The 27,904-nt window shown below is 38.1% G+C and overlaps 1 protein-coding gene across 2 annotated transcripts in view; it reads right to left on the bottom strand.

The window, feature by feature from the left end:
• Window positions 1-27,904, bottom strand: part of TRMT44 (tRNA methyltransferase 44 homolog) — a 50,578-nt gene that overhangs the window by 3,016 nt on the left and 19,658 nt on the right. The window contains exons 7-10 of one of the 2 annotated variants that reach the window (XM_043969571.1): window positions 22,040-22,146; window positions 19,438-19,621; window positions 15,954-16,389; window positions 11,911-12,027 (exon numbers count right to left, since the gene is read on the bottom strand). In XM_043969571.1, the coding sequence (XP_043825506.1) occupies window positions 11,911-12,027; window positions 15,954-16,389; window positions 19,438-19,621; window positions 22,040-22,146 (844 nt within the window). The remainder of the gene's footprint in view (window positions 1-11,910; window positions 12,028-15,953; window positions 16,390-19,437; window positions 19,622-22,039; window positions 22,147-27,904) is intronic. The other variant, XM_043969572.1, reaches the window with a different exon arrangement.

Below are 27,904 nucleotides of genomic sequence, written 5' to 3'. Positions count from 1 at the left end.
AAGAATGAAGTATACTTTTAAATTTTTTATTTATTTTTATTGCTTTGTTTGTATTTTATTTTGCAATATGGCTGACATGGAAACGTTTTGTATGACTTCTACATGGACAATTGATATCAAATTGCTTGCCTTCTCAAAAAGGGGGAGGGATAAAAGGAAGAAAAGAGATTTTGGAACTCAAAAGTTTTTAAAAAATGATTGTTAAAAATTGTTTTACATGTAAATGGAAAATACTTAACAAAACAAGTAAAAATAATAGAAAAAACACACAAACACATACTTTAGTGCTATGATCCTCATGAAACAATTTTCCCCCAGCAGCAAACTGAGCCTTATTCTCTCAAAAAGCTCTTTGAAAAATAAGCTCTCCAGGAGAAATAATTTAAGTATTATTGGACTATTTGAAAGTCATGATTAAAAAAAGAACCTAGACAGTATCTTTCAAGAAATTATCAATGCAGGGCAGCTAGGTGGCACAGTGGATAAAGCACCGGCCTTGGATTCAAGAGGACCTGAGTGCAGGTCCGGCCTCAGACACTTAGCACTTACTAGCTGTGTGATCCTGGGCAAGTCACTTAACCCTCATTGCCCCACAAAACAAAAACAAAAACAAACAAGAAATTATCAATGAAAATTGCCCTGATATCCTAGAACCAGAGGGTAAACTGGTAATTGAAAGAATACACCAATCACCTCCTGAAAAAGATCCCAAAATGAAAACTCTCAGGAATATTATAGTTAAGTTCCAGAACTCTCAGATTAAGAAGAAAATACTACAAGCAACCAAAAAGAAACAATTCAAATATCGAAGAGTCAAAGTGAGAATAACACAGGATTTAGTGGCTTCTTCATTAAAGGATCAGAAGGGTTGGAATATGATATTCTGGAAGGCAAAGGAGCTTAGATTACAAGCAAGAATCAATTACCCAGAAAAAATGATCATAACCTTTCAGGGGGAAAAATGGACATTCAATGAAATAGGGGACTTTCAAATATTCCTGATGAAAAAACCAGAGGTGAATAGAAAATTCAAATTTCAAATACAAGACCTAAAAAGTTAAATAGGAAAGGAAAAAAAAAACATAAGTTATTGGTTAAACTGTTTATATCCTTAAACAGGAAGATGTACTTGTAACTCTTAAGAACTATATCTCTATTAGGGCAGTTAAAAGATGTATAAATAGACAGAGGGTGTGGGAATAAGTTGAGTTTGATGGGATGATATAAAAAAATTAAGGGGTGAAAGAGAGAATTGCACTGAGAGAAGAGGGAAGGGAGAGGCAGAATGAGGTAAGTCATAAGACATCAAGATGTGCAAAAGATCTATTACAGTGGAGGGAAAGAAGGGAAAGGGCTAAGCATTATTTGAACCTTACTCTCATTAGATTTGACTTAAAGAGGGAATAACATACACACTCACTTGGCAGAGTGGACTAAAAAAAAATAGAAGCCTACAGTATGCTGTTTACAAGACACATACTTGAAGCAGAGAAACACACAAAGTAAAAGTAAAAGGCTGGAACATAATATATTGTGCTTCAGCTAAAGTAAAAAAAGGAGGGGTAGCACTCATGATCTCAGATTAAGCAAAAGAAAAAAAATAGATCTAATTAAAAGAGAAAAGGAAGGAACCTACGTCATGCTAAAAAGCACTATAGACAATGAAGTAATATCAGTACTAAACATATATGCACTGAATGTGTAGTATCCAAATTTCTACAGGAGAAATTAAGTGAATTTTAAGGGGAAATAGATAGTTAAACTATACTAAGTAGGGAACCTCAACTTTACCTTTTCAGAACTGGATAAATGTAACTACAAAAAAACAACAACAAAAAAAAAACAAACAAACGACAAAGAAAGAAGTTAAAGAAGTGGATAGAATTTTAGAAAAGTTAGATAGGTATGAAAGACCTCTGGAGAAAATTGAATGGGGATAGAAAATGGTTATACCTTTTTCTCAGTGGTACATGGTACCTATACAAAAACTGACCATGTATTAGGGCATAAAAACCTCACAGTCAAATGCAGAAGGACAAAGATTAAAAACTAATTGGAAACTAAATAATCTAATCCTAAAGAATGAGTGGATCCAAGAACAAATCACAGAAACGATAAGTTCATCAAAGACAATGAGAATAATGAGACAACATGCCAAAATTTATGGGATGCAACCAAAGCAGTACTTAGGGGAAAATGTATATTTCTAAATGCTTACATCAATAAAATAGAGAAAAAGCAGACCAATTAATTGAGAATACAACTAAAAACACTAGAAAAAGAACAAATTAAAAATCCCCAATTAAAACACCAAACTAGAAATCCCGAAAATCAATGAAGAGATTAATAAAATTGAAAGTAGGGGCAGCTAGGTGGCACAGTGGATAAAGCACCAGCCCTGGATTCAGAAGGACCTGAGTTCAAATCTGGCCTCACATACTTGATACTTACTAGCTGTGTAACCCTGGGCAAGTCACTTAACCCTCATTTCCCCATAAAAATAAATTAAATTAAATTAAAAAAAATAAAACTGAAAGTAAGAAAAACATTGAACTAAAAATTGGAACTAAGAGCTGATTTTATGGAAAAAAAAACATAATAAAATAGATAAAACATCGGTTAATTTGATGGGAAAAAAAGACAGAAGAAAACCAAATCACCAATATCAAAAATGAAAAGGGTGAATTCACCACCAACAATGAGAAAATTAAAGCAATAATTAGGAGGTATTTTGCCCAACTGTATGCCAATAAATCTAACAATCTAAGGGAAATGGATAAATATTTACAAAGATGTAAACTGTTCAGATTTAACAGAAGAGGAAATAGAATACTTTAAATAACTCCATTTTAGAAAAAGAAATACTCCCTAAGAAAACATCCCTAGGGCCAGATGGATTTACAAGTGAATTTTCCCAAACATTTAAAGAACACAATTCCAATACTTCCAATACTATATAAATTATTTGGGAAAATAGGTGGAGTACCAAATTCCTTTTATGACACAAATATGGTGCTGATACCTAAACCAGGAAGAGCCAAAACTGAGTAAGAAAACTACAGACCAATTTTCCGAATGGGTATTGATGCAAAAATTTTAAAAGAAAAATAAGCTCAGGGCAGCTAGGTGGTACAGTGGATAAAACACCAGCCTTGGATTCAGGAGGATCTGAGTTCAAATGTGACCTCAGATACTTGACACTTATTAGCTGTGTGACTCTGAGCAAGTCACTTAACCCTAATTGTCCTGCAAAAAAAAAAAAAAAAGTTCAAGTGGATTGGCTTTTCCACAAAAGGAGGAATGACTGTGGGAATGAGAAAAGTGTGTGATACGAACACACGTGGCAATCCACAAACCTGAGAGAGAGGTATGGTACTATAAGGTATTTGGATAACAATCAAAGGAGCAGAGGAATAAGCAGATGCTAGCCAGTGACACCACTAACCATACTATACTGAAGATACAGCACGTAACAAAGGAGGCAGCAGGCAGGAAATTTCTGATACAAAAGAAGCATTGTAATGATTGGAATGACGCCACCTGATGGAGACTTACTGTAGAAGAGTTCCGCCCATGAAGCGAAGGTCTTTGAGGGCAAGACCAGGAGTCTTTTCTTTGGCATCAGGAAGTGACGCGGGCTAGTGGGAGGAGGAAGGAAGAGACTGGCACTCAGTCTCACTCTCTTGCCTTTGGACTCTGGTGGAGAGCGGAGCTAGAAATGTGCTCTCCCTTTAATAGACAGGAATCTAGGCCTTTCTCTCTCTCTTTACCAAATTCTTATTCTCCTTAATAAATGCTTAAAAGTCTAGCTCTTGCTAAAGCTTATAATTTATTGGCGACCACTCATTAGATATTTTAGACAGTTTAGCTAGAATTTTAGCCCTTAACAGCATGGAGGCAAAAGCTGGGATGGGTGGCTTCCACTACAGGGTGGGGCAAAAGTCACCAAGTCATGAAGGGGTTTCAATATTTAATAATTCCTTTATTTTTGTTTTTAATTTATAATACCATAGGATCATATATTTTCATACATAGTATATGTTCCTATGATATTGTAAAGATATGTGTATATGAAATTTAAAAATATATATATGAAATAAAAAATAATTTTCAAAAAATTACTAAAACATCAGTTCCTTTCATGACTTTTAGCCTACCCTGCTGGAGTTTTTATTTGGTAAAATCAGAAGGGCTAATAGTTTCATCTTTCAGAAGGTAGAGACAGTAGTCAAAGGGTACAGCCATTCCGGACCTGATTCTGTCCAAGAAGGAATTTCACTGATTGATGAAGCAGAGATGATGGGAACCTTGGGAGGCAGTATACCAATTTGGTCTTCTGAGGGTCTGTGATGGATGAGAAAATGCTGAGCCTAGTTAGAGGAGTAACTTAATACTTTATGGGAGAAGATTTCAAAGAGCTCAAAGAAAGGATAGGTAGAATCTTAAGACTGTAAAAGGAAAGCCGGCTGAAAAGTGATGAGGTGGCTTTCAAGATAAAATCACTTCTAATGAAGGTAAGGGGGAGTATCTAAAGAAACTGATGTGATCAGGTAGCTCCTCAACTAATACATTTAAAAATATAAGTGATATATAAATGTAAGTTGATGTTACAAGTGATGGAAGCTGAGGCAGGCAACAGGACAAAATACAAAAGTAAGGTCCTGTAAGAATAGCATTAAAGGGGGCAGCTAGGTGGTGTAGTGGATAAAGCATTAGCCCTGAATTCAGGAGAACCTGAGTTCATATCCAGCCTTAGACACTTGACACCTACTAGCTGTGTGACCCTGGGCAAGTCACTTAACCCTCATCAACCCACCAAAAAAAAAAAAAAAAGCATTAAAGTCAAGACTGAGCTGACATGTGAAATAAATAGAAAAGAACACAAACTATATTAGGGCCAAGATTTAAACAAAGAAGAAGATACAAATCTTGCTTGGCATGGTTGGGGAACAACATATAACTTTTAACTCCCATTTTAATTGTGATGTTTCTGCCAAAAGCTGAAACATAAATGGTTAGGAGTAAGGAGAAGGTAAGGGAGCACCAAGCTGTTCTCAGTGTGTTTCAGGTGAATTACATTCCAAGGTACTAAAAGAACTGGTGGATATGACTGGTGAGACATTGTCTGGGATCCTTAAGGAATCATGGTTCATGAGAGATGTCTCAGGGTTAGGGGAAAAAAATATTTTAAAAAGTCAGGAAAGTCCATTTTAAAACTATGCTTCCACATTTTCACTGATTTGAGTGTATCTCATCAAATGGTATAATACAGAACCCATCCTCCTGCTGTGACATTTTTTTGTCTCTTTAGTCCCATAATTCCTAAATAGAGCCAACCTATGTGGTAGTGGCCTTCCTCTCAACCTTTCTTAGTTGTTATCTCTCACCTCCCTTTCTGATTACACATTTATTGCATTATCTTTTGTACTGCTTCCTGCACATCATCATTCGTAACATAGTACAGTCTAATTCATAACCACACCATTGTCCTTCTGGTCCCCCAAAGAGAACCTATGAGGCATTTTTCCATTTGGTTTCTACTTTCTTTTCCTTTTTTAAAAAATAGTATTTTATTTAATTTTTCCAATTACATATAAAAACAGTTTTCAGTATTCATTTTTGTAAGATTTTGAGTTCCGAACTTTTCTCTCTCCCTCTCTTCCCTCCTCCTTGCCCCCTCCCCAGGACAGCAATCTGATATAGGTTATACATTACAATCATGTTAAACCTATTTCAACATTAGTCATGTTGTGAAAGATGAATGAGAACAAAAAGGAACAAAAACTGCAAAAAAGAAACAAAAAACAACCAAAAATTGAAAATAATGTTTGATATGCATTCAGACTCCACAGTTCTTTTTCTAGATGTGGAGAGCATTTTCCATCATGAGTCTTTTGAAATTGTCTTGGATCATTGTACTGCTGAGCAGAGCTAAATCTATCACAGTTGATCATCTCACAATGTTGCTGTTACTATGTACAATATTCTCCTGGCTCTGCTCACTTCACTCAGCAGCAGTTGATGCAAGACTTTCCAGGTTTTTCTATTACATTCATATATCACAAATTGTTCAGTCATTCCTCAATTGATGGGCATCCCCTCAATTTCCAATTCTTTGCCACCACAAAAAGAGTTATTATAAATATTTTTGCACATGTGGGTCCTTTTCCCTGTTTTATGATCTCTCTGGGATACAGACTGGTAGTGATATTGCTGGATCAAAGGATATGCACAGGCCCATAGCTCTTTGGGCATGGCTCCAAACTGATCTCCAGAATAGTTGGATCAGTTTAAAACTCCACCAACAATGCATTAGTGTTCCAATTTTCCCACATCTTCTCCAACATTTATCATTTTCCTTTTCTGTCATATTAGCCAATCTGATAAATGTGAGGTGGTACCTCAGAGTAGTTTTAATTTGCATTTCTCTTATCAATAGAGATTGATAACTTTTTTTCATATGACTATAGATAGCTTTAATTTCTTCATCTGGAAACTGTCTATTCATATCCTTTGACCATTTCTTAACTGGGTAATGACATATATTCTTATAAATTTGATTCAATTAGGCCTTTATCAGAAACACTGGCTGTTTGTCACCTTTCTGCTTTCTTTTTAATCTTGGTTGCATTGGTTTTCTTTTGCAAAAATCTTTTAATTTAATGTAATCTAAATGATCCATTTTGCATTTCATAATGTTCTCCATCTTATCTTTGGTCATAAATTTTTCCCCCTCTCCACAGATCTGACAGATAAACTATTCCTTCCTTTTCTAATATGCCTATGGTACCACCTTTTATGTCTAAATCATGTACCTGTTTTGATGTTATTTTGGTATACAGCATAAGATGTTGGTCTATGCCTAGTTTCTGCAATGCTATCTTCCAATTTTCCCAGCAGTTTTTGTCACATAGTGAGTTCTTATCCCAGAAGCTGGAGTCTTGGGGTTTATCAAACAATAGATTGTTTAATCATTTACTACTGTGTCTTATATGCCTAACCTATTCCACTGATCCAACATTCTATTTCTTAGCCAGCACCAAATACTTTTGATGATTGCTACTTTATAATATTGTTTTAGATCTGATACAGCTAGGCCACTTACCTTTGCATTTTTTTTCCATTAATGCCCTTGATATTCTTGACTTTTTGTTCATCCAGAAGTTATTATTTTTTCTAGCTCTATAAAATAATTTTTGGTAGTTTGATTGGTATGGAACTGAATAAGTAAATTAATTTAGGTAGAATTGCCATTTTTATTACATTAGCTTTGGCTTCCACTACATCTCTGGTTTCCTCTGCAGTGAGGATGTCAACATTGTCATAGTTCAGTTTCTCCAAAAATATGTCAACTCATTGGTTTTTGGACAAGGACCTTACCTTTAAGGAGGGCCGTTACATTAATCTTTATTGTTAGCCTAAAACCTATGTGATTCTTAGCACTCTGGACCCTCTCCTTCCACCACTGTTACGGCTGAGAACCGAGGCCACCCAGAACTGACAATGACCTTGCATTCTGCTTTGTTTCAGGGTTTGCCACACTGCTCTTAGGCTGATCCTTGGGCAGTAGACACAATGTATCACCATGACTGGACTTGAAGCTTTTCCATTTGGTGTCACCTGCTGGCGAGAGTTTATGTTCCACTCGCATGGCTCATGAGAACCTGAGGTAACCTCCATATCATGCTGAGGCACTGGCATGGGTTTTTTCCACTTCACAGCATAAGTGAATGACACTGTTAATGGGACAGTTAGAAAAGGAAGTAGTGCTCACTGAGAATGGGCACAAGGTCATTGGAGACAGGTCACACTGAACTAACTTGAGGTGCTTTTTTGATTAGATGAGCAGATCAAGGAAGAGAGTGAACAGAGTACACTGGAGCTGAGCCAGGCATATGAAAAGGGATTTCAAGATGTTTTTGTGGATAAGATGGAAGGAGTGTCTGGATGCTGGACAACTTGACTGACAAAATCCAAAATGCCAGTATCAACAGAAAAGAACGTCTCCAGGGACTTGCCACATGGTCTAGGGCCTGCCTTATTTTTTTAATCACAGACATGAAGGCACCTGTTTGTCAGTGTTGCCGTAACCCAGAGCTGGGCAGGAGAGCCGCTAAGTTGTCAGCCTACAATGTGGCACGATCAAAATAAAATGTTGTCAAGTTAGAACAGGGTGAAGGAACAAAATCAAATTTAACAGGAAGAAATGGAGTTGAGCATGGTAGCATGTCTGTGTCCCTGCTACTGCGGATGCAGAGACTGCTGGGAGAGAATCGTGTTGCTAATAATAAGGGTATGACTGCGCAGGGGTCTGCACTAAGTCTGGCACAAATACAGTAAGCAAGACCCAAGAAGTGGATGACCACCAGGCTGTGGAAGGAGGGGGAAACTAGACCAGATCATAAACAGGGCTGATCAAAGCTCCCATGTCAATCAGTGGTGTCCGTGAGAGGAAGAAAAGAGGAAGGGAGGGAAGGCGGGAAGGCAGGCAGGCAGGCAGGCAGGAACGAAGGAACGAAGAAAGGGCCTTGTCTTTGGGGTATAAAATCAATGAAGAAATAAATCTAAAATAGGGAAGACAGCCAGAAGTCAGCTCATGTGAAAAAGATCCATGATTTCTAATGGACAGCAAGTTTTACACACATCAGCAATGTAATGTGGCAACCAGGATAGCTTGTGAGATCAGTGTGGGTATTCCTTCCATCAATTCAAATTACAACCACTCTGTGCCTTAGTAAAATGGACTCATAAGTCACTGTACATTTAAAAAAAATCACCTGGAAGTCAGTATTCTGGTGAGAAGTATCTTTTTTTCTAACTTAACTAGCAGGTCCTCGGATGTTAGAAAGTCTGACTGTCACCTTCCTAGCTTCAAAGAACTACACAGACTTTGTCTTCCATTAGTCAATCTCTCAAGAAATGAAAGCCACCCCGATACCATGAAGAGACATAAGAGCAGAACGATAGTGAGACCTTGGGCTGAACTAAAAAAGACTGAGTGTTCAAAGGGGAGAATGAAATAGTTCCACTGTCTATCGGGCCCTGAACACACCTGAAGCATTGTGCCTGCTTGGCTTGCCAGTTTGGAATGGACATCCTCAAACTTCCGTGTGTTAAGGGTTAAAATTCTAGCTAAACTGTCTAAAATATCTAATGAGTGGTCGCCAATAAATTATAAGCTTTAGCAAGAGTTAGACTTTTAAGCATTTATTAAGGAGAATAAGAATTTGGTAAAGAGAGAGAGAAAGGCCTAGATTCCTATCTATTAAAGGGAGAGCACATTTCTAGCTCCCTTCTCCACCAGAGTCCAGAGGAAAGAGCGCGAGACTCAGCGCCAGTCTCTTCCTTCCTCCTCCCATTAGCCCGCGTCAGGAAGTGACGCCAAAGAAAAGACTCCTGGTCTTGCCCTCAAAGACCTTTGCTTCATGGGCAGAACTCTTCTACAGTAAGTCTCCAGCAGGTGGCGTCATTCCAATCGTTACACGTGTGTGTGCCCAGAGGAGAGTGCAGGGAATCGTGTGGGAAGTAGAGATGATGTTAAATGTTTATTGAGCAAAGGAACTGGGGTATTTAACCTAGAGGAAAAAAAGTCCATAGGGACTCGATTGCTGTCTTCAGATGTTTGGTAGCAACTGTCTGTGGAAGCAACTAACTCTGCTCTAGCTACGCCAGAGGGCAGAGCTAGCAGGCTTTATTTATTTACTTGCTTGTTTTGCACCAAGGATAAGAACCACTTTTATTAGCAACATGATTTCTCTCCCAACATGGGCCCTGGAGAAATAAAGTGTAGTGACCATTAGATGCCAAAAAGTAACTCAGAAAGGCTAAATGGCTTGTCCACAGTTACCCAGCTGGTAAGCAGAGGGGCTGAGACTTGAAGCCAAGGCTCCTGACTCCCAGGCTAGTGCTCTTTCCACTACACCAAGCTGCTGAGGCTGCTTGTTTGGTGAAAGGCAGCAGGTAGTAAAGTCAGTAAACAAGAGCATGGGCCTCCAAAGTACGGCCCTGTAACAACTGTCCTGATTTCTTTTTGTACTCTTGGCACATGCATGGGTCAAGTACTAACACAAGCCAACAAAAGGAATCACAGGTAGGATGGGAATAATAATTGTTTACGGTTTTTCTGAGGAAAGTGCTATTCTATAAATCTTAAAAAACACCTATGTTTTTTACATTGCATTTTGAAGAGCATCATAAAAGAGTTCATCAAATCCTAGAACTACAGTATTGGAAAGGAACTCAGAGATCATCAAGTTGAACCTATACCCACTTTATGAATCTGTTCTGTAAATGCCCAACAAACCCAATTTTAACTTGAAGACTTCTAGTAACTGGGAAACTCACCACCTCTGCAAAAAGCCAGGTCCAAAATCTGCCTCCCTACAGTTTCATCTTCACTTGAGATTTTGTATACTCAGTAGAAATCAGGCCCAATGATTGCAGAATTTAAGGTGGAAAGGCCCTCAGTGGCTATCCAGTACAACCCCTACCTGAAAGGAATCCTTACTTTGGCATTGGCAATAAGTGTTCACACGGCTTCCTCTTGAAGACCTCCAATGAAAGGAAGTTCACACCAGCTTGGATCGATTCCTTAGGAAGCTTTTCCTGACATGCAGCCTAAATTGAGCCTCCATAACTTCCACCCAATGTTCTTGGTTCTGTCCTCTGGGCCCAAACAGAACAAGTCAAATCCCCCTCCTCCACCTGTCAGCCTTTTTGATCCTTAAAGACAGCCACGAGGTCCCCTCTGAATCTTCTCTTGTCCACGCCAGTCACACTTAGCTCCCATGTGACATGCTCTCAAGGCCCTTCACAATCCCAGCTGCCCTCCTCTACATACTCCCCAGCTCATCTGTCTCTCTAACCTAGGGCACCCAGAACTGGATACAAAACTCCAGGTATGGTCTGGCAAGGTCATTACTCCCCTATTCCTGGAAGCCTTGCTATTTTAATGGAGTCCAACACTATGTTACCTTTTTGGCTGCCACATAACACCACCGACTCATATTAAACTTGTGCGTCCTAGAACTCCTACATCTCTTCCAGCACAACTGCCATCATTTAAGATTAGTTGTACCTAAGTAGACTGTTGAGTTTTATCTTATTAGCCTGAGCCCAAGGCTCTACCTTGTCATGATCTTTTAGGATCTTAATGCTCTTAGATTCATGCTCTGTTACCTAGTCTTGTTCCCTTCTCTATATTTCTCTTTGAAAATTTAAGTTGGGTGATATGCACCCGCATTGATTTCTTGAGACAGATCTCATTTTTCTACCTTCTTAGCACTGCTTTACTTTCAGTCTTCAGAATTTCATCCTTGAGCATCTTCCCAGGCTGACTTTCCTTGTAGCATTTTAGTCAATGGGCCTATTTTTCCCCTGAAGCCTCTGAAATCTATTTTCTCAAAACCTAAGGTGTATGTCAAATGAGCCCAGGCTTCCTCTCCTTAATCTACTGTTTCATTTTTCTTTTTTTTTCATCTTTGGTAGGCTTTACCTTAGCACCAAAATTACCTGTGTATGTTCCCATGTGCATAACATAGGTTTTGTAATCACCATCATTATCAATAAAAATAATATTATCATTGATAAGGCCACTGATAATGATAATAACAGCTAGCATTTACATAGCTCCTTAAGGTTTGCAAGCAATATGTGTGTGTGTGTGTGTGTGTGTGTGTATATTAACTTATTTGATCTTCACAACGATCTCTTGAAGTTGGCCTGTTTTACAGATAAAAAAACTCCAGCTGAGAAAGGTCAATGACTTGCACAAGGAAAACAGCTAATAAGTGTCTCAGGTCTTCCTGACCACAAGTCCAGGGCTCTATCCACCAAGCCACCTATATAGTTTATTTACCTAAATTTTTTCACTCAAAAAAAAGGTCACTTAAATGAGATACACATCCTTACCTTCAAATACCTGATGACTGTTCTTAAGCAGGGTTTGGAGGCCTCCACATTCTCTCTTTAATCTTTGGAGAGTTTCTCTATCTAACTCATTTGCTACTTCTGCCAAGGAAAGGCTTCCTGTCAAGGGGGAAAAAAACCACAAACTATAAGGTTTCTTCCCCAAAATTGGATACTTTTAGAACAGACCTAGTTAAAAGAACAGATCTAGTTAAATTCAACGCAGAAAAATACATTTAGTTTTGTCCTTTTACATATTTCAAATACTTGTCTGGTTCTCTCCCCCTTAGTTTAACACCCACAATAAATCAAAGAAATCACTGAAAAATAATTCAGAAATATAATGACCCCAGGTAAGAGAGTCTAATTATTCACATCAGATGCTGATGATTGTAATAACGATTCCTTAAATCTGTATAGTACTTGAATTTTTCTTTTTCTTTTTTTTTTTTTTTGATGAGGGAATTGGGGTTAAGTGACTTGCCCAGGGTCACATAGCTAGTAATTAAGTATCTGAGGCCAGATTTGAACTCAGGTCCTCCTGAATCCAGGGTCGATGCTCTATCCACTGCGCTGGTGTTCTATCCACTGTGCCACCTAGCTGCCCCAGGGGAAAGAGCCCCAGATCTGACCTGTGAATAGCTGTGTCAGGATCCCAGTTCTACCCCTATGACCCTGGACAATGACTTCTGCTTTAGGGACCCCAACCTCTCCACTTCTAAAATGGGAACTAGATACAATGATCTCTCAGGTCTCTTTCAGCTCTAAATTCTTTAATGGCCACCTTCATGTTCTGTTATTATTCTATTTGATCCTCCCACAAGCCCAGGTGAGCAGTAAGCTAAGCTCCATTTTATAGGTGAGGCAAATGGAGTTCGTTAAGTACACAACTTCAGAAACATAAGGCAAGCTAGAGATCAGATGATTCAGAATGAGGCTTCAAAACTGGCAATAAAGATAGAGCTCCTAGCTCAGAACGAGAATCTTTGGGGAATTCTTTTTCCATCTGCTTTGCAACCTAAGTAATAATGACAAGTTATGGCTCTTTGCTCTGGAAAAAGAGAAGATTCCCACTCTGCTTTTCTTACTCCTTACTATCTTCTATTCTACCTGGTAAACAGGCAGAAAAGGGTCTTTATTCAGCAGTCTGGGGAGGTTTCAATATTAATAATGGTTTAAAGTATGCTGAAAGTTCAGGAGCTACCAGTAGCTGCATTCTACAAGAAACCAGACCACTGAATGCACAGAACTCTAATGACTTGGTCTTGTTCCTTGTTCCATAATAACAGTAAAATAGGATTTTCTCTTCTTGTAATTCAATATTTTCATGCCAGTATAAGTTGCAAATAACAGGAATATAAAATTATATGGCAAAGACTTAAGTAATAAAAGTAATACAAAGCAAGGAGAATTACATTACGCAACATGTATAGCTATATAAAAATTATATGAGAACAGACAAAAAAGAGAGCAGTTTGTGACTGAATAAGCTGCTAACTTGCTATTTTGCTAAGCATACAAGTATCACTATGCCTTCTATTTCAATGTCACCTTGAAATCTGCAGCCACACTGAGAGCCTCCTCACCTTGGTACATTGATCCTTCCCTATAACCTGCTCCCTTCACTAAGCAGACCCCCTTCTTCTCTCAGGGAGTTCCTCCATTTCTGCTTAGTCTTACTTCATTAGAACATAAGCTCCTTCAGGGCAGAAACTATCCTTTTACTTGTACTTGTATTCCCAGAACTTAGCACAGTGCCTGACATCCAGTAAACACAGGCACGCGGGTGAGGGGGCGGCGTTCTGAGCTTGGTTTGCAGGTAGGCAGGCAACAAGCTTTTATTAAGCTCCTACTTTATGTGTTTTTTTCTAAAAAAATTAACTGCTTCCTAATCCGTAAACTCCTGGCTGGCTGGCTATCTGAAAAAGCATAGCTCTAAGCCATCTGTAAAATTTCCTATCACTCAAATTGGCTCTCTGAAAAATTATGTAGCCCAAATTAGCTGGCTGGCTATCTACAGGCTATTAGCTGCCTAAGCCAGTCTGTAAGGGGGGGCTTCTAAAGATCTCCCACGTTCGCCAAGCCCCACCTGGGCCAGTGTGCAAGGGCCTGCTCCCTTTCCAACTTTTTCTCCCAGACTAACAAGAAAAAGAGATTAAAAAGCCTCCTTTCAATTTAACAAAAACAGGGTTTATTGATAAGAATAAACTTAGAGATAAGGATACAGAAAAGTAAAATATATGACCTGACTGCATTTAACTTTCTCCCTGATGCTGTGAAATCTCCCTCATCTCTCGCCTGTGGGTGTGACTGGCTACTCGGTAGCGCCCTGCTCTACCTTCCTTCCTTCTGCCGACCAATGCTCCTCTTCACTACCTCTCCCTTTCACTAGCCCTGCATCTCTTAAAAAAACCCTTCTCTCTCTCAGAAACCTCGGGCCGGGCCCCAGTTATACAGGTAATCAGAGAACTGCATGAGAAAAGACCAACAAGCCAGTGTGGCGGCCAGGACCAGACCCTCCAAGCGAGCCAGCTCATGTCATCTACAGAGACTCTCCCCTTGCCTTGGTCCTACTGTTTATGCTCCAGACTTGAACTGTCAGATGAATGGAATGAGTAACTCAAGTGTTTGTCTTTATCAGCACCAGTGGCAGATTCCTGATTGTACAGACACCTCCTTACCAGAAACAAACAAAACTCTTAACTGCGCCCCCTAAAACTGTGGCCCTGCTATTTAAATATCCCCTTCCTCGAGTAATGGGGGAAGGGGGTTCCTCTCTCTCTTCCTTGAGATTCCCCCATGTATGCATGTCTATCTTGCTGAGGAGAAATAAAATGTGTACTTGTCTAGATAACTGTGCTTCACTCTGGTTTCTAAGTTTGTGGGGAACAGGCTTCTTTCTTTCTTTTTTTTACACTGTACATACGCATTTTGTTTTGTGTATGTGTATATTATATGTCTATGTGTATGTATACACACATGCAAATAACACACACTTTTTTTTTTTAAGTGAGGCAATTGGGGTTAAGTGACTTGCCCAGGGTCACACAGCTAGTAAGTGTTAAGTGTCTGACTCCAGGGCCAGTGCTCTATCCACTGTGCCACCTAGCTGCCCCTCAAATAACACACTTTTAAAAGTAAATAGTAAGAGGTATCCTAATAAGGTCTCTCATTCACTCTTTCTCTGATGCCTCACGGAGGCACAGAGACGACCCTGGGCTCTCCAAGATAATAACATTCACACTCCTTACCTCACAGGGACCTCTTGAGCAAGTCCTTTGGGCTTAAAATGCCCAAGGGGAAGAGATTGTTACTGTTGTTCAGTTTTATTGAGGGTTCTCCCAGTTACATTGTTTGTTGCTTAGTTGTTAAGTCATAAGTGTTTGTTGAACAAATAAGACAATAGCTTATCATAAAAATAACTTTTTTTCCAGTAGATGTTAGGACTTTTAGATTTTACAGCAGTGCTCAGTGAGGTCATTAATGTCAGCAGGACACTTTATCACAGAAACCCTTTGGTGTTATGTGCCAGAGAGTGTCATCATTTCTTTGGTTGGTGTAGGGTCCCAGGAGCACAGGAAATTAGCTCTGTAAAAGGCTTACTTAGTCCAAAACTCTTATTTCATAGATGAGGAAACTGAAGAGCAGTGAGATGATGGGACCTGCCTGAGGTGGCAGGAATACTTAAGTGGTAGAGCCAGCTTTCAGACTCTGGTCCCTTGGCTCTTAATTCAGAGCCTTTCCCACTATGTCATACTGTACAGCAACCAATATTCATTTGTTTAAACTCTACAGGTTGGTATTGTGCAATTCTGGGGCTTGAGTCTGAAGTCATTATTCTGCTGGAAGAGCTAAAGACTCAAAGGTTAATAATACAGGGGTTACAATAAAATGTACTATATAGAAAACTTCTTAGAGAGCACTCCTTTGTCCAGTTATCATGAGTTTCTTTTTAATTTCATAATTAAAAAACAATAGAAGAAATGAGCCTCCATTAAGGAATCTTAGCATATACCCTAGAAATGGGGCTGTTAAAGATTGTTTACCTCCTCGATTCCAGGTTTTTGAGCTTCTGTCACTGGACTCTTCTTTGGGGTTTTGCTGCTTCCCATTCAACAACAAATTAGCCACTTTCAAAACTATGTGATCAATGAAGTCCCGAGGGAGAGAAGCACAGTTTCTAACTTGTTCGATTTTGTCTCTAGGCTGAAATCCATTTATCCAGATTCCATTTTCCTGGGGCACCTTCCTTTCATTTTCAGGAAACTGACCTTTGGGAAGTTCATCACTGAGATAGTTTAAATATGTATGATGTTCGCAATGATTAGTTTCTATTGTACAGCCTGAAGAGGAACAAGAAGAGTCTTCACCATGGGGAAGCTGAGCACAGGACTGCCTACTATCAATATACTGTGTTCTCTGCTTATCAACTAAAGCTTCTTCGGTAGCTGGATACGTTCTGGATTTTCCAATGAGGCAAACCTAAATTTACAAAAAAGTAAAATAATTATTTTTTATGTTAGCACAATACAGAACTATAGGTTTTAGTGTTCAAAAGGAACTAAAGGCTCATCTGGTCTAACCAGGTGCCTCACATGTTACAAATGGGAACACCAAGGCTCAGAGAGATGAAGCCGCCTGCCCAAGGTCAGGAAGTAGGACAGCCAGCTTCCAGCCAATGTGTGCTGCCTAGTTCCAGCACTCCTTGCACAGATTGCTTCCGCACACCATCCTTGAGAAAGTGTTCTTTTCCTGTATACCTGTACCAAATTATGCACCAATGTAATAAGCACAGGATCCATATTTATTTTAATTAATAACAAAGCCCATAAAAGCCTGGCTGCACAACTTTCAATAAAGGCATCCTTCCTAAAGACATAAAAATCTGAGAGTGAGTCCAGGGCTTAGCATAGCATGAGGCCCATAGTAGTAGGCCTCCACCAGTCGCTGAAGACCATGGATCAGCACCTTGAAGAGCCACAGGCCACAGTGTGGCTGTACTGGAGTGTCCTCTCCAGGGCGCCCATAGTAAGTACTTAATAAATGCTTGTGGAATGAGTGAGTTAACCTGGAGAATAAAATGAGCTGAAATAAAACCAAGTTTGACTACAGGGCAGTGAGACTGATGTCTAAAGAAATACAGCAGACCTTAAGCATCCTGCTGTCCTCATAAACTAAACTGAGTGCTGTTCTTCAAAGTAGTCACCTTCAAAAGTTGTGCATTTGATCACATACTGCTGCCAAATGTGTTTACAACATGCTATGGGAAATGTACCCAGAGCCACTAGGTAAAATATCCAAGAAAACCAGGTTCATCTTTGTAGTACCACATTTTAGAAGCATAAGTCAATTCTGATTTTTTTTTAAATGCCTGAGTATTCACCTTCAATGGAAAAAAGATTAGATGTGTGCAAGGCACCAGGCAGCAGAACTAAGAGCAATGAGTACAAGTTAAAAAGAGGGAAATGTAGGTTTAATCTCAGGGGAAACTGGCTAGCAGAGTTATCCACGAGTGTAAAACACCACCCTGGGAAGGATGGGCTCCCTCTCATTTGAGCAAAAGCCAGATGACCATACATTAGGAAAGTCAGAGATGGGGATTCTTTCAGGTATAGACAGGTATAGACTTCTCACTCTGCAATTCTTTGATTCTGTAATGAATTTTTGTTGTTTTCAAAAATCAAACCCACAAGTAACAAGGAAAATTTTGCCAACATTAAGGATGTTCAAAAGAAAATGAAAGCTCTGAAGGAAGTTCCCAAACTGTAAGGCACGCCGTCAGCATTGTTGGAATAAGTATATAGTTTTACAGTGACCACTCTGTAAGGCATAATATTAATTTGTGCTTAAGTTCAGATATGGTTGTTTAAAAACAAGCAAACTCCTTTAACTCACAATTCGGTTCCTAAAAGATCTATGAAAAAATGAATGAACAATTAAGTAAGTAAATAAATGAAAAGCCACATATTATGCGCCACTTTGTTGCATACTAAACAAATGAAAAAGAAACAGTCCCTGAATTCAGAGTTTCGGAGATAACAGAGTTGGATAGTGGTGAACCAGGAAGGAGCACCCTGGCCCTGATAAGTAAGCTAAGGGTAGGAAAGAAGTCAAGGACAATGGTCAGCCATCACTCTCGCCCGCCCCCCCTCCCCACCTCCAAGAACTCATCTGAATTCACAAGACCAGAGGACCATGGCAATATCGACCAACTCAGAGAGACCAACAATTTGTAATCAACCTGCTGCAGGATTCTTTTGGTCTACAAAATTCTATTTAAGCTCTGGAAAAATTAATATTACTAAATCTACCAAGACACAACAGTTTGCCACAGCCTATCTTACTTCTATTTCTAAACTTCTAAAATTTCTTAAAACATAAGCTTCATATTTCATTAGGAAATCACAAGTTAATACAAATTAAAACTATATCAATATCTCATTAATTAAGGGAAGAGGGAAGCAAGTCTGAGCTTAGAAGACAAATTATTTTAATTACTTTAAACATTGATGCATCATCCTATTTTAGGTGAATAACCTAAATATTTACATTTACAAAAGAGGCAAACTGAAGGTGATGATCAAATTTACAAAAGGATTCAATAAAGTTTTTATTTAAATGGCAAACATCCCTAATGCATACTAAATATGACATATATAATCTATTCATTCATTCATTCATTCATTCATTTTTGGTGGGACAATGGTGGTTAAGTGACTTGCCCAAGGTCACACATAGCTAGTAAATGTCAAGTGTCTGAGGCCGGATTTGACCTCAGGTCCTCCTGAATACAGGGCCACTGCTTTATCTACTGCGTCACCTAGCTGCCCCCAGAGCCATATATTTTAAATATGATTCACTTTATCAAAAAAACTGATCTACAAATTTGTGGGAATATAACTACTGTACACTTCGAGGGACATTTGTAGACACACTCAGAATTTATTTTAGTGCTACTTAAGTGCTATTTAGTTGAGACCCATTTAAGTTGGATTTGATGAACAAAAAGATCAACTTGTAATCAGTCTGTTAATTGTATAGAGATATGTAATTAGACTGTATGAAAAATGTGTTCCCACAGAGAAATATTTTCTCTGCAATCTTAGTGACACTATATTTGCTTTAATAGAACTATTCTTCATCACTAGTTCAGCCCTAGTAAAATTATCACAAATTCCAAATCAGGATAATGGATGTTTTAGCTTTGGAGACTCCTACAAAAAGCCCCTTTCGTAACTATTAGGGGTCTTGGAAAAAAGAAAGATATCAGCATCCCCACATAGTCCCTTCTGCTTCAAGAGGCTCTAGTCTTAGAGGCAAAGTCATTGTGTCTGAATCTAAGAATAACTTCTTACTCAATAAATACAATCTGAGGGTACAGTTGATGAGATTGCTAACTTTTGATAAATATTATTTTAATTTGAAAACAACCTGAAGTAACATTGTGTCAATTCAGATTATGAGATGTGGTTCTTAACTGTCAGCCTAAATTACTACACAGCTCAGAAGTCAAGAAGGATCAAAACTTACTCTTTTTGTTGATGGGATTCTGAGGCAATCTTCCTCAACTTGGAATCCACAGGTGAACCCCACTTCTTTAATAAAATCAAGGTATTCCCTGTACTGGGTCTTCTTGCTCTGCCTTCGACTGTATTTTCCAGTGAAATCAAAGAAACAACATGGCAGGACAAAGTAACAGCAACTATATGATGACCTAATAAAGTAGTCAACAGAGATTTATAAACCAAAAGTTACAGATAAATCTATTAACTAAAATTCAGTAAGACTGCACACCTTTTCAATTCAATAAATATCAAACACCAACTTTGCACTGAGCACAACTGTTTTTGTCTAGATCTTTGATTTCAATGGTGCAAGGGACTCCTTGTGAGGAAACTCCCTCTACCACTGCAGATCAGCAACTGTCCTATAAACCATTGCGTCTAGAACCTAGCTTCTTAAACGGTGAGTCATGAGCCCATATGAGGTCACATAACCGAATGCAGGGGTCACAAAAAATTTGGCAACAATAAAAGGTTATATATACCTATTTTATTATATTGGCTTGGCCTACCCATGAGCAATTAACATTTTCCCAATTGTTTAAATATGACTTTTATTCGTGTGAAAAGTGTTTTATAGTTCTGGTCATATAATTCCTGGGTTTGTCTTGGCAGGTAGACTCCCAAGTATTTTATATTGTCTACAGTTATTTTAAGTGGAAATACTCTTTCTATCTCTTGTTCCTGGTCTTTGTTGGTAATAATATAGAAATGCTGATGATTTATGTGGGTTTATGTTGTATCCTGCAACTCTGCTAAAGTTGTTAATAATTTCAAGTAGTTTTTTAGTTGATTCTCTAGGATGTTCTAAGTATAACATCGTATCATCTGTGATAGTTTTGTTTTCTCATTACCTATTCTAATTCCTTCAATTTCTTTTTCTTCTCTTATTGCTATAGCTAACATTCCTAGTACAATATTAAATAATAGAGGTGATAATGGACATCCCTTTTTTTGTTGTTGCAGGGCAATGAGGGTTAAGTGACTTGCCCAGGGTCACACATGTGTCTGAGGTCGTATTTGAACTCAGGTCCTCCTGAATCCAGGGCCAGTTCTTTATCCACTGCACCACCTAGCTGCCCCCGCTTATCATTTTAAGGAAGGGAGGAAAAGAGAAATCAGGAAAGGCTTCCTGCAGGGAAGCTATAGAAAGCAAAATAAAATAGGAACTTTTTTTCCCCTAAGTAGAAGGCACTATATACTCCAGTGAAAAGAGCACTAAATTTGTAGTCACGAAATCTAAATTCAAATTCCAGTTTTGTTCCTTCAGTTTCTGTTACCTTGGGTAAATCATTTAAACTCTCTTGGCCTCAGGACTATCCTTCATAAAATGAGGCAGTGGGACCAGATTGTCTTTAAGGTTCCTTTGAGCTATGAAAACTTGGCAAAAAAAAGGAAGTAGGAAGTGTAGCAAAGCTCAGATTTGGACAGCCAGCCACCTTCTCTTGACTGTGTCACAAAATGTTTCTCAGGCCCTGTATCTCTCCAGTTAATTCAGGTCAGTACCATAATAATGTCTGGAGTATGTATTTGAAATCTTATTTGGTTTTGTATTTTACATGTCTCCTGCAAAGTTGATCGTTATAAGCAGTAAAACAATATGTATGAACCTCACTCTCCTAGTTTTCTCAGGTAATTCAAAATAACTTACTTTAAAATGCAAAAAAGTAGTTGCTGACTTTTTTTTTTAGTGTGAGCACTACAGTTAACATGTTCTTAGGTAGAAAAAAAATCACTTCCTATAAGCTTGCTCCTTTACTACAGAATCTTTCTTAATGTCTGCTGGTTCCTCAAAGTTCCAACATATTTAGCTAGGGGCAACTAAGTTCAAAGTAGGAATTAGAGATTAACATTTTAATTTTATTCCTTAATGACAGATAAATTGGTAACAATAAGCCCTTAGGTAAAGAAGGTCTTAGAAACCAGTTATTTACATTAAATTATATAACATCTTTGTAAATCAAGTTTCCTTTGGGGTTTTCATCAGAATCAAAACTCTAATACAGAGTTTTGACTTTGTGGACATAAATCTCTCACACTATTTTTAAGAGATCAAATTATTAGTACATATTTTTTTCTTTTCAAGGCTGACTTTATTTTCCTCCACCTTGTGAGAAGGCTTATTACACAAAATAAGCACATGATAATTTTTTTATCTGATAAAAGATACTGATTTCAACAGGGCAAGGGCCCTGTTCATTCACTGGTGTCTTCACTCAGCATCATGCATAGGGCCTTTAATAGGTGGTCAATAAATGTGGGGCTGAGTGCAAAGAACACTTGGCTTGGACTCAAAAGACCTGGGTTGAGATCCCAGCTCAGAGGCTAGTCACCAGAGGCAAGTGTCTTTTCAGGACCATCATCTTCTTTATCTATAAAATGTAGATAACAATACTTATACTATCTCTTTCAGAGGGCTATTAAAAGGAAAACACTTTACAAAAGACTATATAAATAGGACTATATAAATATAAATAAAGACTATATAAATATAAATAAATATTCTAAATGGTCACAGTTCAGGTCTCAAAATGTTATCACCATTTATTATACTGGATGTTTTTAATTACCTTGCTGCAATCAGAGGTATCCATGGAGTAAGCTCATCTGAATGGTTTCCAATTAACCAATCAACATCTGGGAAAAGGTAACTATCATTTGGTCTGATTGCACTTTCCTGAAACAAAGTATAATTTGTGTTCAAAGAAATCTCCATTTAACCAAAGAAAATGTCCAGTCTGTGTTTTAAAAATACAAAGGAGTGAAAATTATCAATATTTTTCTGACAGTTGATCTCCACTTGGTTATTAAAATGCATTACTTTGATACATAAAAATAGGAGGAAAAAACTAAATACCAGCTGAGATTCTGAGATATATATTATATATTATATATATTATATATTATATATAATTATATATTATATATACTAGGTTCAAGATTTCTGTAATTAGAGGAAATAATATCTTCTACACTGAGTAGTCTATCAGAAAAATCAGACATACTAGCCTGGTTTTGTTGAGGCTAATGATTAAATTATGAATGTAAATTAAATACTCCCTGTACCTAGACAGAACAAGAAGAACATAATTTCATTATATGAAGCTGCTTTATTGAAAATAAAATAATACTATAAAAATACCAGAGTGCAGATTTCTATGAAGGACCTGCTCTATCCAGGGTTTAAATGGACAAACCCATCTGTTTAAGTCCTATGTTTCTCTACCACATTCCCCTCTGCCACAAAAAAAGCTTAGATACTTATCAGACAACACCAAAGTAGTATATGTTTGGCACTAATTAGTTGTAGATTTTTTAAAATTATCTCGTCAGTGATCTTTTTTTATTTTCTCAATTCTCCAGAGATTTCTAACCCCACAGCAAAAAACTCTCTCCTGACACATCAGTATGGCTGAGTAAAACTAATCAGCATATTAGCCCTGTCTGAAAATGGATGCCTCATTCTACTCCTTCTGTCCATCCCCTCTGCCCTATTAGATGGGACACATGTCTCATCATCAGTCTTCTGAAGTCATTATTGCTCACTGTGCTGCTTATAATTGTGGAGGCTTCAGATATCACCTCAGTTATTCAAAGATTTTCCCCTTAACAAGTCTTACCATTCTGGCTCAAAATCATCAGGAAATGCAAACCTTCCATTCAGATATACTCTGCTTCAGAAAGACTTCACTTAGGTAAGGTTGAAGTCAGCCATAGGATCAAGGGATTTTGACCCAGAAAGGGTGGCACCTAAAACAATCTAGTCCAACCCGCTCATTTGACAGGTGAAGGAACCAAGTACCAAATAAGTTTAGTAAGTAGCTTCCTTAAAGTCATACAGGTTGTAAATAACAGAGCTAAGACTTTAATCCAGAGCCTCTGACTCCAGTTATTGTTCTTTGTACAACATATTCATTTTAAGTCTATAATAAATACATTGCATTTAAGCAATCAAGAGATGTCCCAAACTAAAAAAATACTTCTGAAAAGATGAAATCAAAGTACCGTGTAAGTACTCATAATGATTTGCCATTAAGTTAGGAGGCTTTTTAGAAAGAAAATGAATTAACCAACAAGTATTTGCTCTAGGTATGGGGATAAAAAGACAAAAATGAGAAACTCTCTACTCTCAAAGAACTTATCTTCCGTTGGGAAAGACAACATGATGAAATGTCAAGTATGACAAACTTCAAGGGTTTCAATTTTGACTCTGCTACTTGCTTCCTGTGTAAGTACTACCTGTACTGATGGAGCAGGCTAAAAAGGGTTAACAGAGAACCTATCAAGACTACCTAAAAGGGTTAACAGAGAAACTAAGACCTGAGTGAGTAACCAGAGGGTTACTATCAACAGAAGCCTAGGGAAGGTAACCAGGGACCATTAACCATTAATAACCATTAATATTCCTAGATGACAGCAAACAGTAACTGCACCTAGAAACCAGATCTTAAGTAAAGAGAGGTCAGAAACACAGAGACCCTCTGGCTCTAAAGAGTTTAAGCATGTCTTTATTTATGAACATGCACAGAGAACACCAAATGTGTCCTTAGGTTCACCATATGACATTTAAACCCCAAAAACACACCCCGAGGGAAAAAGGCACCTGCCTTGGAGGATGTCCTAGGACCCCAGGAATTCCAAATTAGGATAAGAACCTCCCTAAAGAGGAGATTAAGATAATAAGAGAACCTACTTTTCTCGATATAAATATAAGCATTTTCCTCTCCCTATTAGAGACACTTTTCTCCTTGGTGTCTCCCTGTGGTCATCATGGTCTGATAATAAAACTTGGGAAACTGAGTCACTGAGTTGTGTGATTCTTTGGATGCCTCAAGATCAATTTGATCAATTAAATCCATCCTTATTACAGTATGACTGAGCAAATCATTTGTGACATTTAAAAAGGTTCAAGAGACATTATTTCTGGGTAATTTAATCATTTTATAAATAAGGTCAACAAGTTATGAATAAAAGGATGGCCATTTGGCTATCTCTCTTGGACCAAAGACAATCATGGGGAGCAAGGTGCTCCCACAGTTTATATTTGAAGAATAGATTTTCAATAAGGAGCTACAAGTGATATCATGTCACTCTTGGACAGAAAAACTATCACAGATCACCCTCAGCCTTGGGCTATCTAGACTAAAAGATCAGTCTCCCCAAGCTTGAGTAGAGCACAATGGGCCTACCCCATCTGAGATTAAATTATTTATTTATTTGTTTATTGCTGTAGGGCAATGAGGGTTAAATGCCTTGCCCAGGGTCAAGTAGCTAGTAAGTGTCTGGTGTTTGAAGTCGTATTTGAACTCGGGTCCTCCTTAATCCAGGGCCAGTGCATCACCTAGCTGCTCCTGAGATCAAACTCTTTATAAGGTTGAGTGGAGACTGGCCAAGATCAGGAGAGTTAATGCAATCTCATTATCAATAAAGTCCTTCAAAAGACTGAACTTTTTTTTTAATTAGGAATTGGGAAGAAGGGGAGAGCCTCTGAATCTCCCCAAGATATTGGTTATTAATGATTATTTCTCTCACATTCACCTTCTTCAGCCTCAGTTTCTATACTTGTAAAATGTGTGATTGAGTCAATTAATGAATATTGACTAATTAAGTACTACATGCCAGACAGTGCTATGGATACAGAAAGAGGCAAAAGACAGTCCCTGCTCTAAAGGAACTCACAATCTAACGAGGGAGACAACAAGCAAACACGTATATACAAACAAACTTTACACAGGATAAACAGGGAACAATTAAGAGAGGGAAGGTCCTGCAATTAAGAGGCCTTGGGAAGGGCTTCCTGTAGAAAATGGGATTGCAGTCGTGGCTTGAAGGAAGCCAGGGAACCCAGCGGGAAGAGATGAAGAGGGAACACATTCCAGGCCTGGGGGACTGACAGGGAGACTGTGGGGAGCTTGGAGGTCCTGTCCATGGGGCAGCCAGAAGGCCAGTGTCACTGGGTCAAAGAGTGCATGGTGGGGAAAAAGGGGCAAGAAGTCTGGAAATGTGTGTGTGTGTGTGGGGGGAATCCCCAGAGGCACTACGGTGTAAAGGACTTTGGACACTAAACAGAGGGTTAAATAGACCAAATGACCTGGGAGGTCCCTCTGAAATCAAACCACAATCTCTAATTCACGTGTCCCATGTGTCTGTGTGCACTTACATGGTTACATTATGAAAAGGACTGGAACAAAGGATTTTTTGTAATAATTATTGTTCTTTTACTACTCTCTCAAAACACTGGTTTGTTTTTCTCTTAACCAAAATTTGCATTTAGATCATTACCCGTGATCACATTCATAGTCATTTTGTCTAATGGCACTTCTGAAAAACAAAAACCCACCTGTTCCTCTCATATACAATTTATAAAAGAGCTAATGAAGATAGCAAATTGCTGTATCTCAATTTCTTCTTTAGCTCAAAGAAGGAAAACAAAATCAAGGGGGTTTTTTGAGGTCTTCATAAGGACACCATTATTAACAGGTGTTTTTTCCTACTAGCAGCAACTTGTCTTCGGGGTCACAATGAGATCTGATAAAAAGAGGTCTTTTAAAAGTTTTCTTTCATCTTAAAATATAAACTTCATAACGCTGATTCAATCATTTGTAGAAAGAAGCAGACTTAGGCTCAGTGTTAGAAAAAAATGAACTAACAATTCGAAGTGATCTAGAATGGAAAAGGCTGTCTGTGAGCTATCAGGCGCCCCATTATGTAGGGGGCCACTTGTCAAGGATGTTGTAACAGGATTTCATGAACTCCATGACCCTACCTGTCTGAGACTGAAACCATGCTCTAGTCCAGCCTTTCTCTAAACAGGAATTCCCTCTATCAATTAATCCATTAACATTTATGAAGTCCCTACTGTGTACCAGGCCCAGTGACAGGTGCTGAGAATACAAGCACAAAGAATGAAACAATCCCTACTCAAAATCAGCTCCATTAAAGAATAAAATATTATGATTTCCAAGAGAATGGAGATTGGTTATAAATTATTTGCTCTGAATATCCGCTGGTTAAGTGAAACATTATCTATTTCCAGCTACTTGCAATTCAATTCAATTCAACTCAACATTTACTAAGTATCAGCTGTGGTAAGGAACAGAGAGGATACAAAATTGAAAACAAGGTCCCTGACACCACAGACTTTACTGTCTATGTGGGAAATGAGACATACACAAATGACTATAAGAAAGTACATATACTATACCTTTTGCCAGATTCGAAAGCAATTATAAAAATTCAATTACTTTCTGCTCCAGAGCACAGCAAGCAGGCCTGATTTTTTTTTAAAGGACTAATCCAGCAAATTCATTAAGACAACAAAAGATGGAAAGAGTCAGTGCTGGAAGGGCCGTGGGAAGACAGGCACACTATTAATATGTTGTTGGTGATGCTGTAAATTGGCCAAATCATTTTGGAAAATGATTCAGTATTATGCAATAAACCACTAAACTCTTTATATCCTTTGAGCCAGAGACACCACTGGCTGGGCATATACCCTAAGAAAGTCAAAAACAGAAACAAAAGGTGCCATAATATCTCAAATGTTTATATTATTACTTTTGGCTATCGGAGAAAAAAACTGACAACAAAGAGGAAAATGTCTGAACAAACTGTAGCATATGAATACAATGTAAGAAATGAGATCTAAGGAATGAGAAGACTTGGGAAGACCTGTGTAATTGATACAGAGTGAAATAAGCTAAAGCAGGAAAGCATACAAGACTATAATAATGTAAATTAAGAGATACTAAATGAAAGCAGAAAGCTTTAATGAACCTTAACGAACAGAAATGAGATGAGGAAATGTACTTCGACCCTTTCAATGAAAAGGAAGGGCACTAAGGGTGCAGAACATTGCAAATTCTAGCAGACATTTTCTGTCATTTGTTTTTGCCTGCCTTTCTTTATTAGAAAGAAAGTTTCAGGGGAGGTGGCAGAGATCCAGGGGAGCTGGGAAGAGGTGGCAGAGGTTGGGAAGGGGCAAGGGAATATCCAATAATAGGAAAACCTTTTCTGACTCTTGTGTGTTTTTTTAAAGCCAAAAACATGTTTCTAAAGTATATACTGAATGTCTGCAAGCTGTCCAACTCATTGAATCACCCCACCCTCTGCTGGAATCACAGGAAGGAAGGCTCCATAGTATAATAATAACTAATATGGGATCATAATTTAGAGCTGAAATGTACATAAGACGTTATCTAATCCAATATGTTTAATGTGATTGCACATATATAAGCTATATTAGATTGCCTTCTGTCTTGGGGAGGAGGGAGGGATGGGAGGGTGGGAGGAAAATTTGGAACTAAAAATCCTATGGGAAAAAAAAATGTTATGAAAACAAATGTTGAAAACTATCCTTATATGTAACTGGAAAATAATAAAATACTGAACTATTAGAAGTTATCTAATCGAACATCTTCATTTTACAAATGAAG

Source organism: Dromiciops gliroides, chromosome 6 (assembly GCF_019393635.1).
Source record: "Dromiciops gliroides isolate mDroGli1 chromosome 6, mDroGli1.pri, whole genome shotgun sequence".
NCBI lineage: Eukaryota > Metazoa > Chordata > Mammalia > Microbiotheria > Microbiotheriidae > Dromiciops > Dromiciops gliroides.
This window is presented reverse-complemented; position numbering and strand designations above follow the sequence as displayed.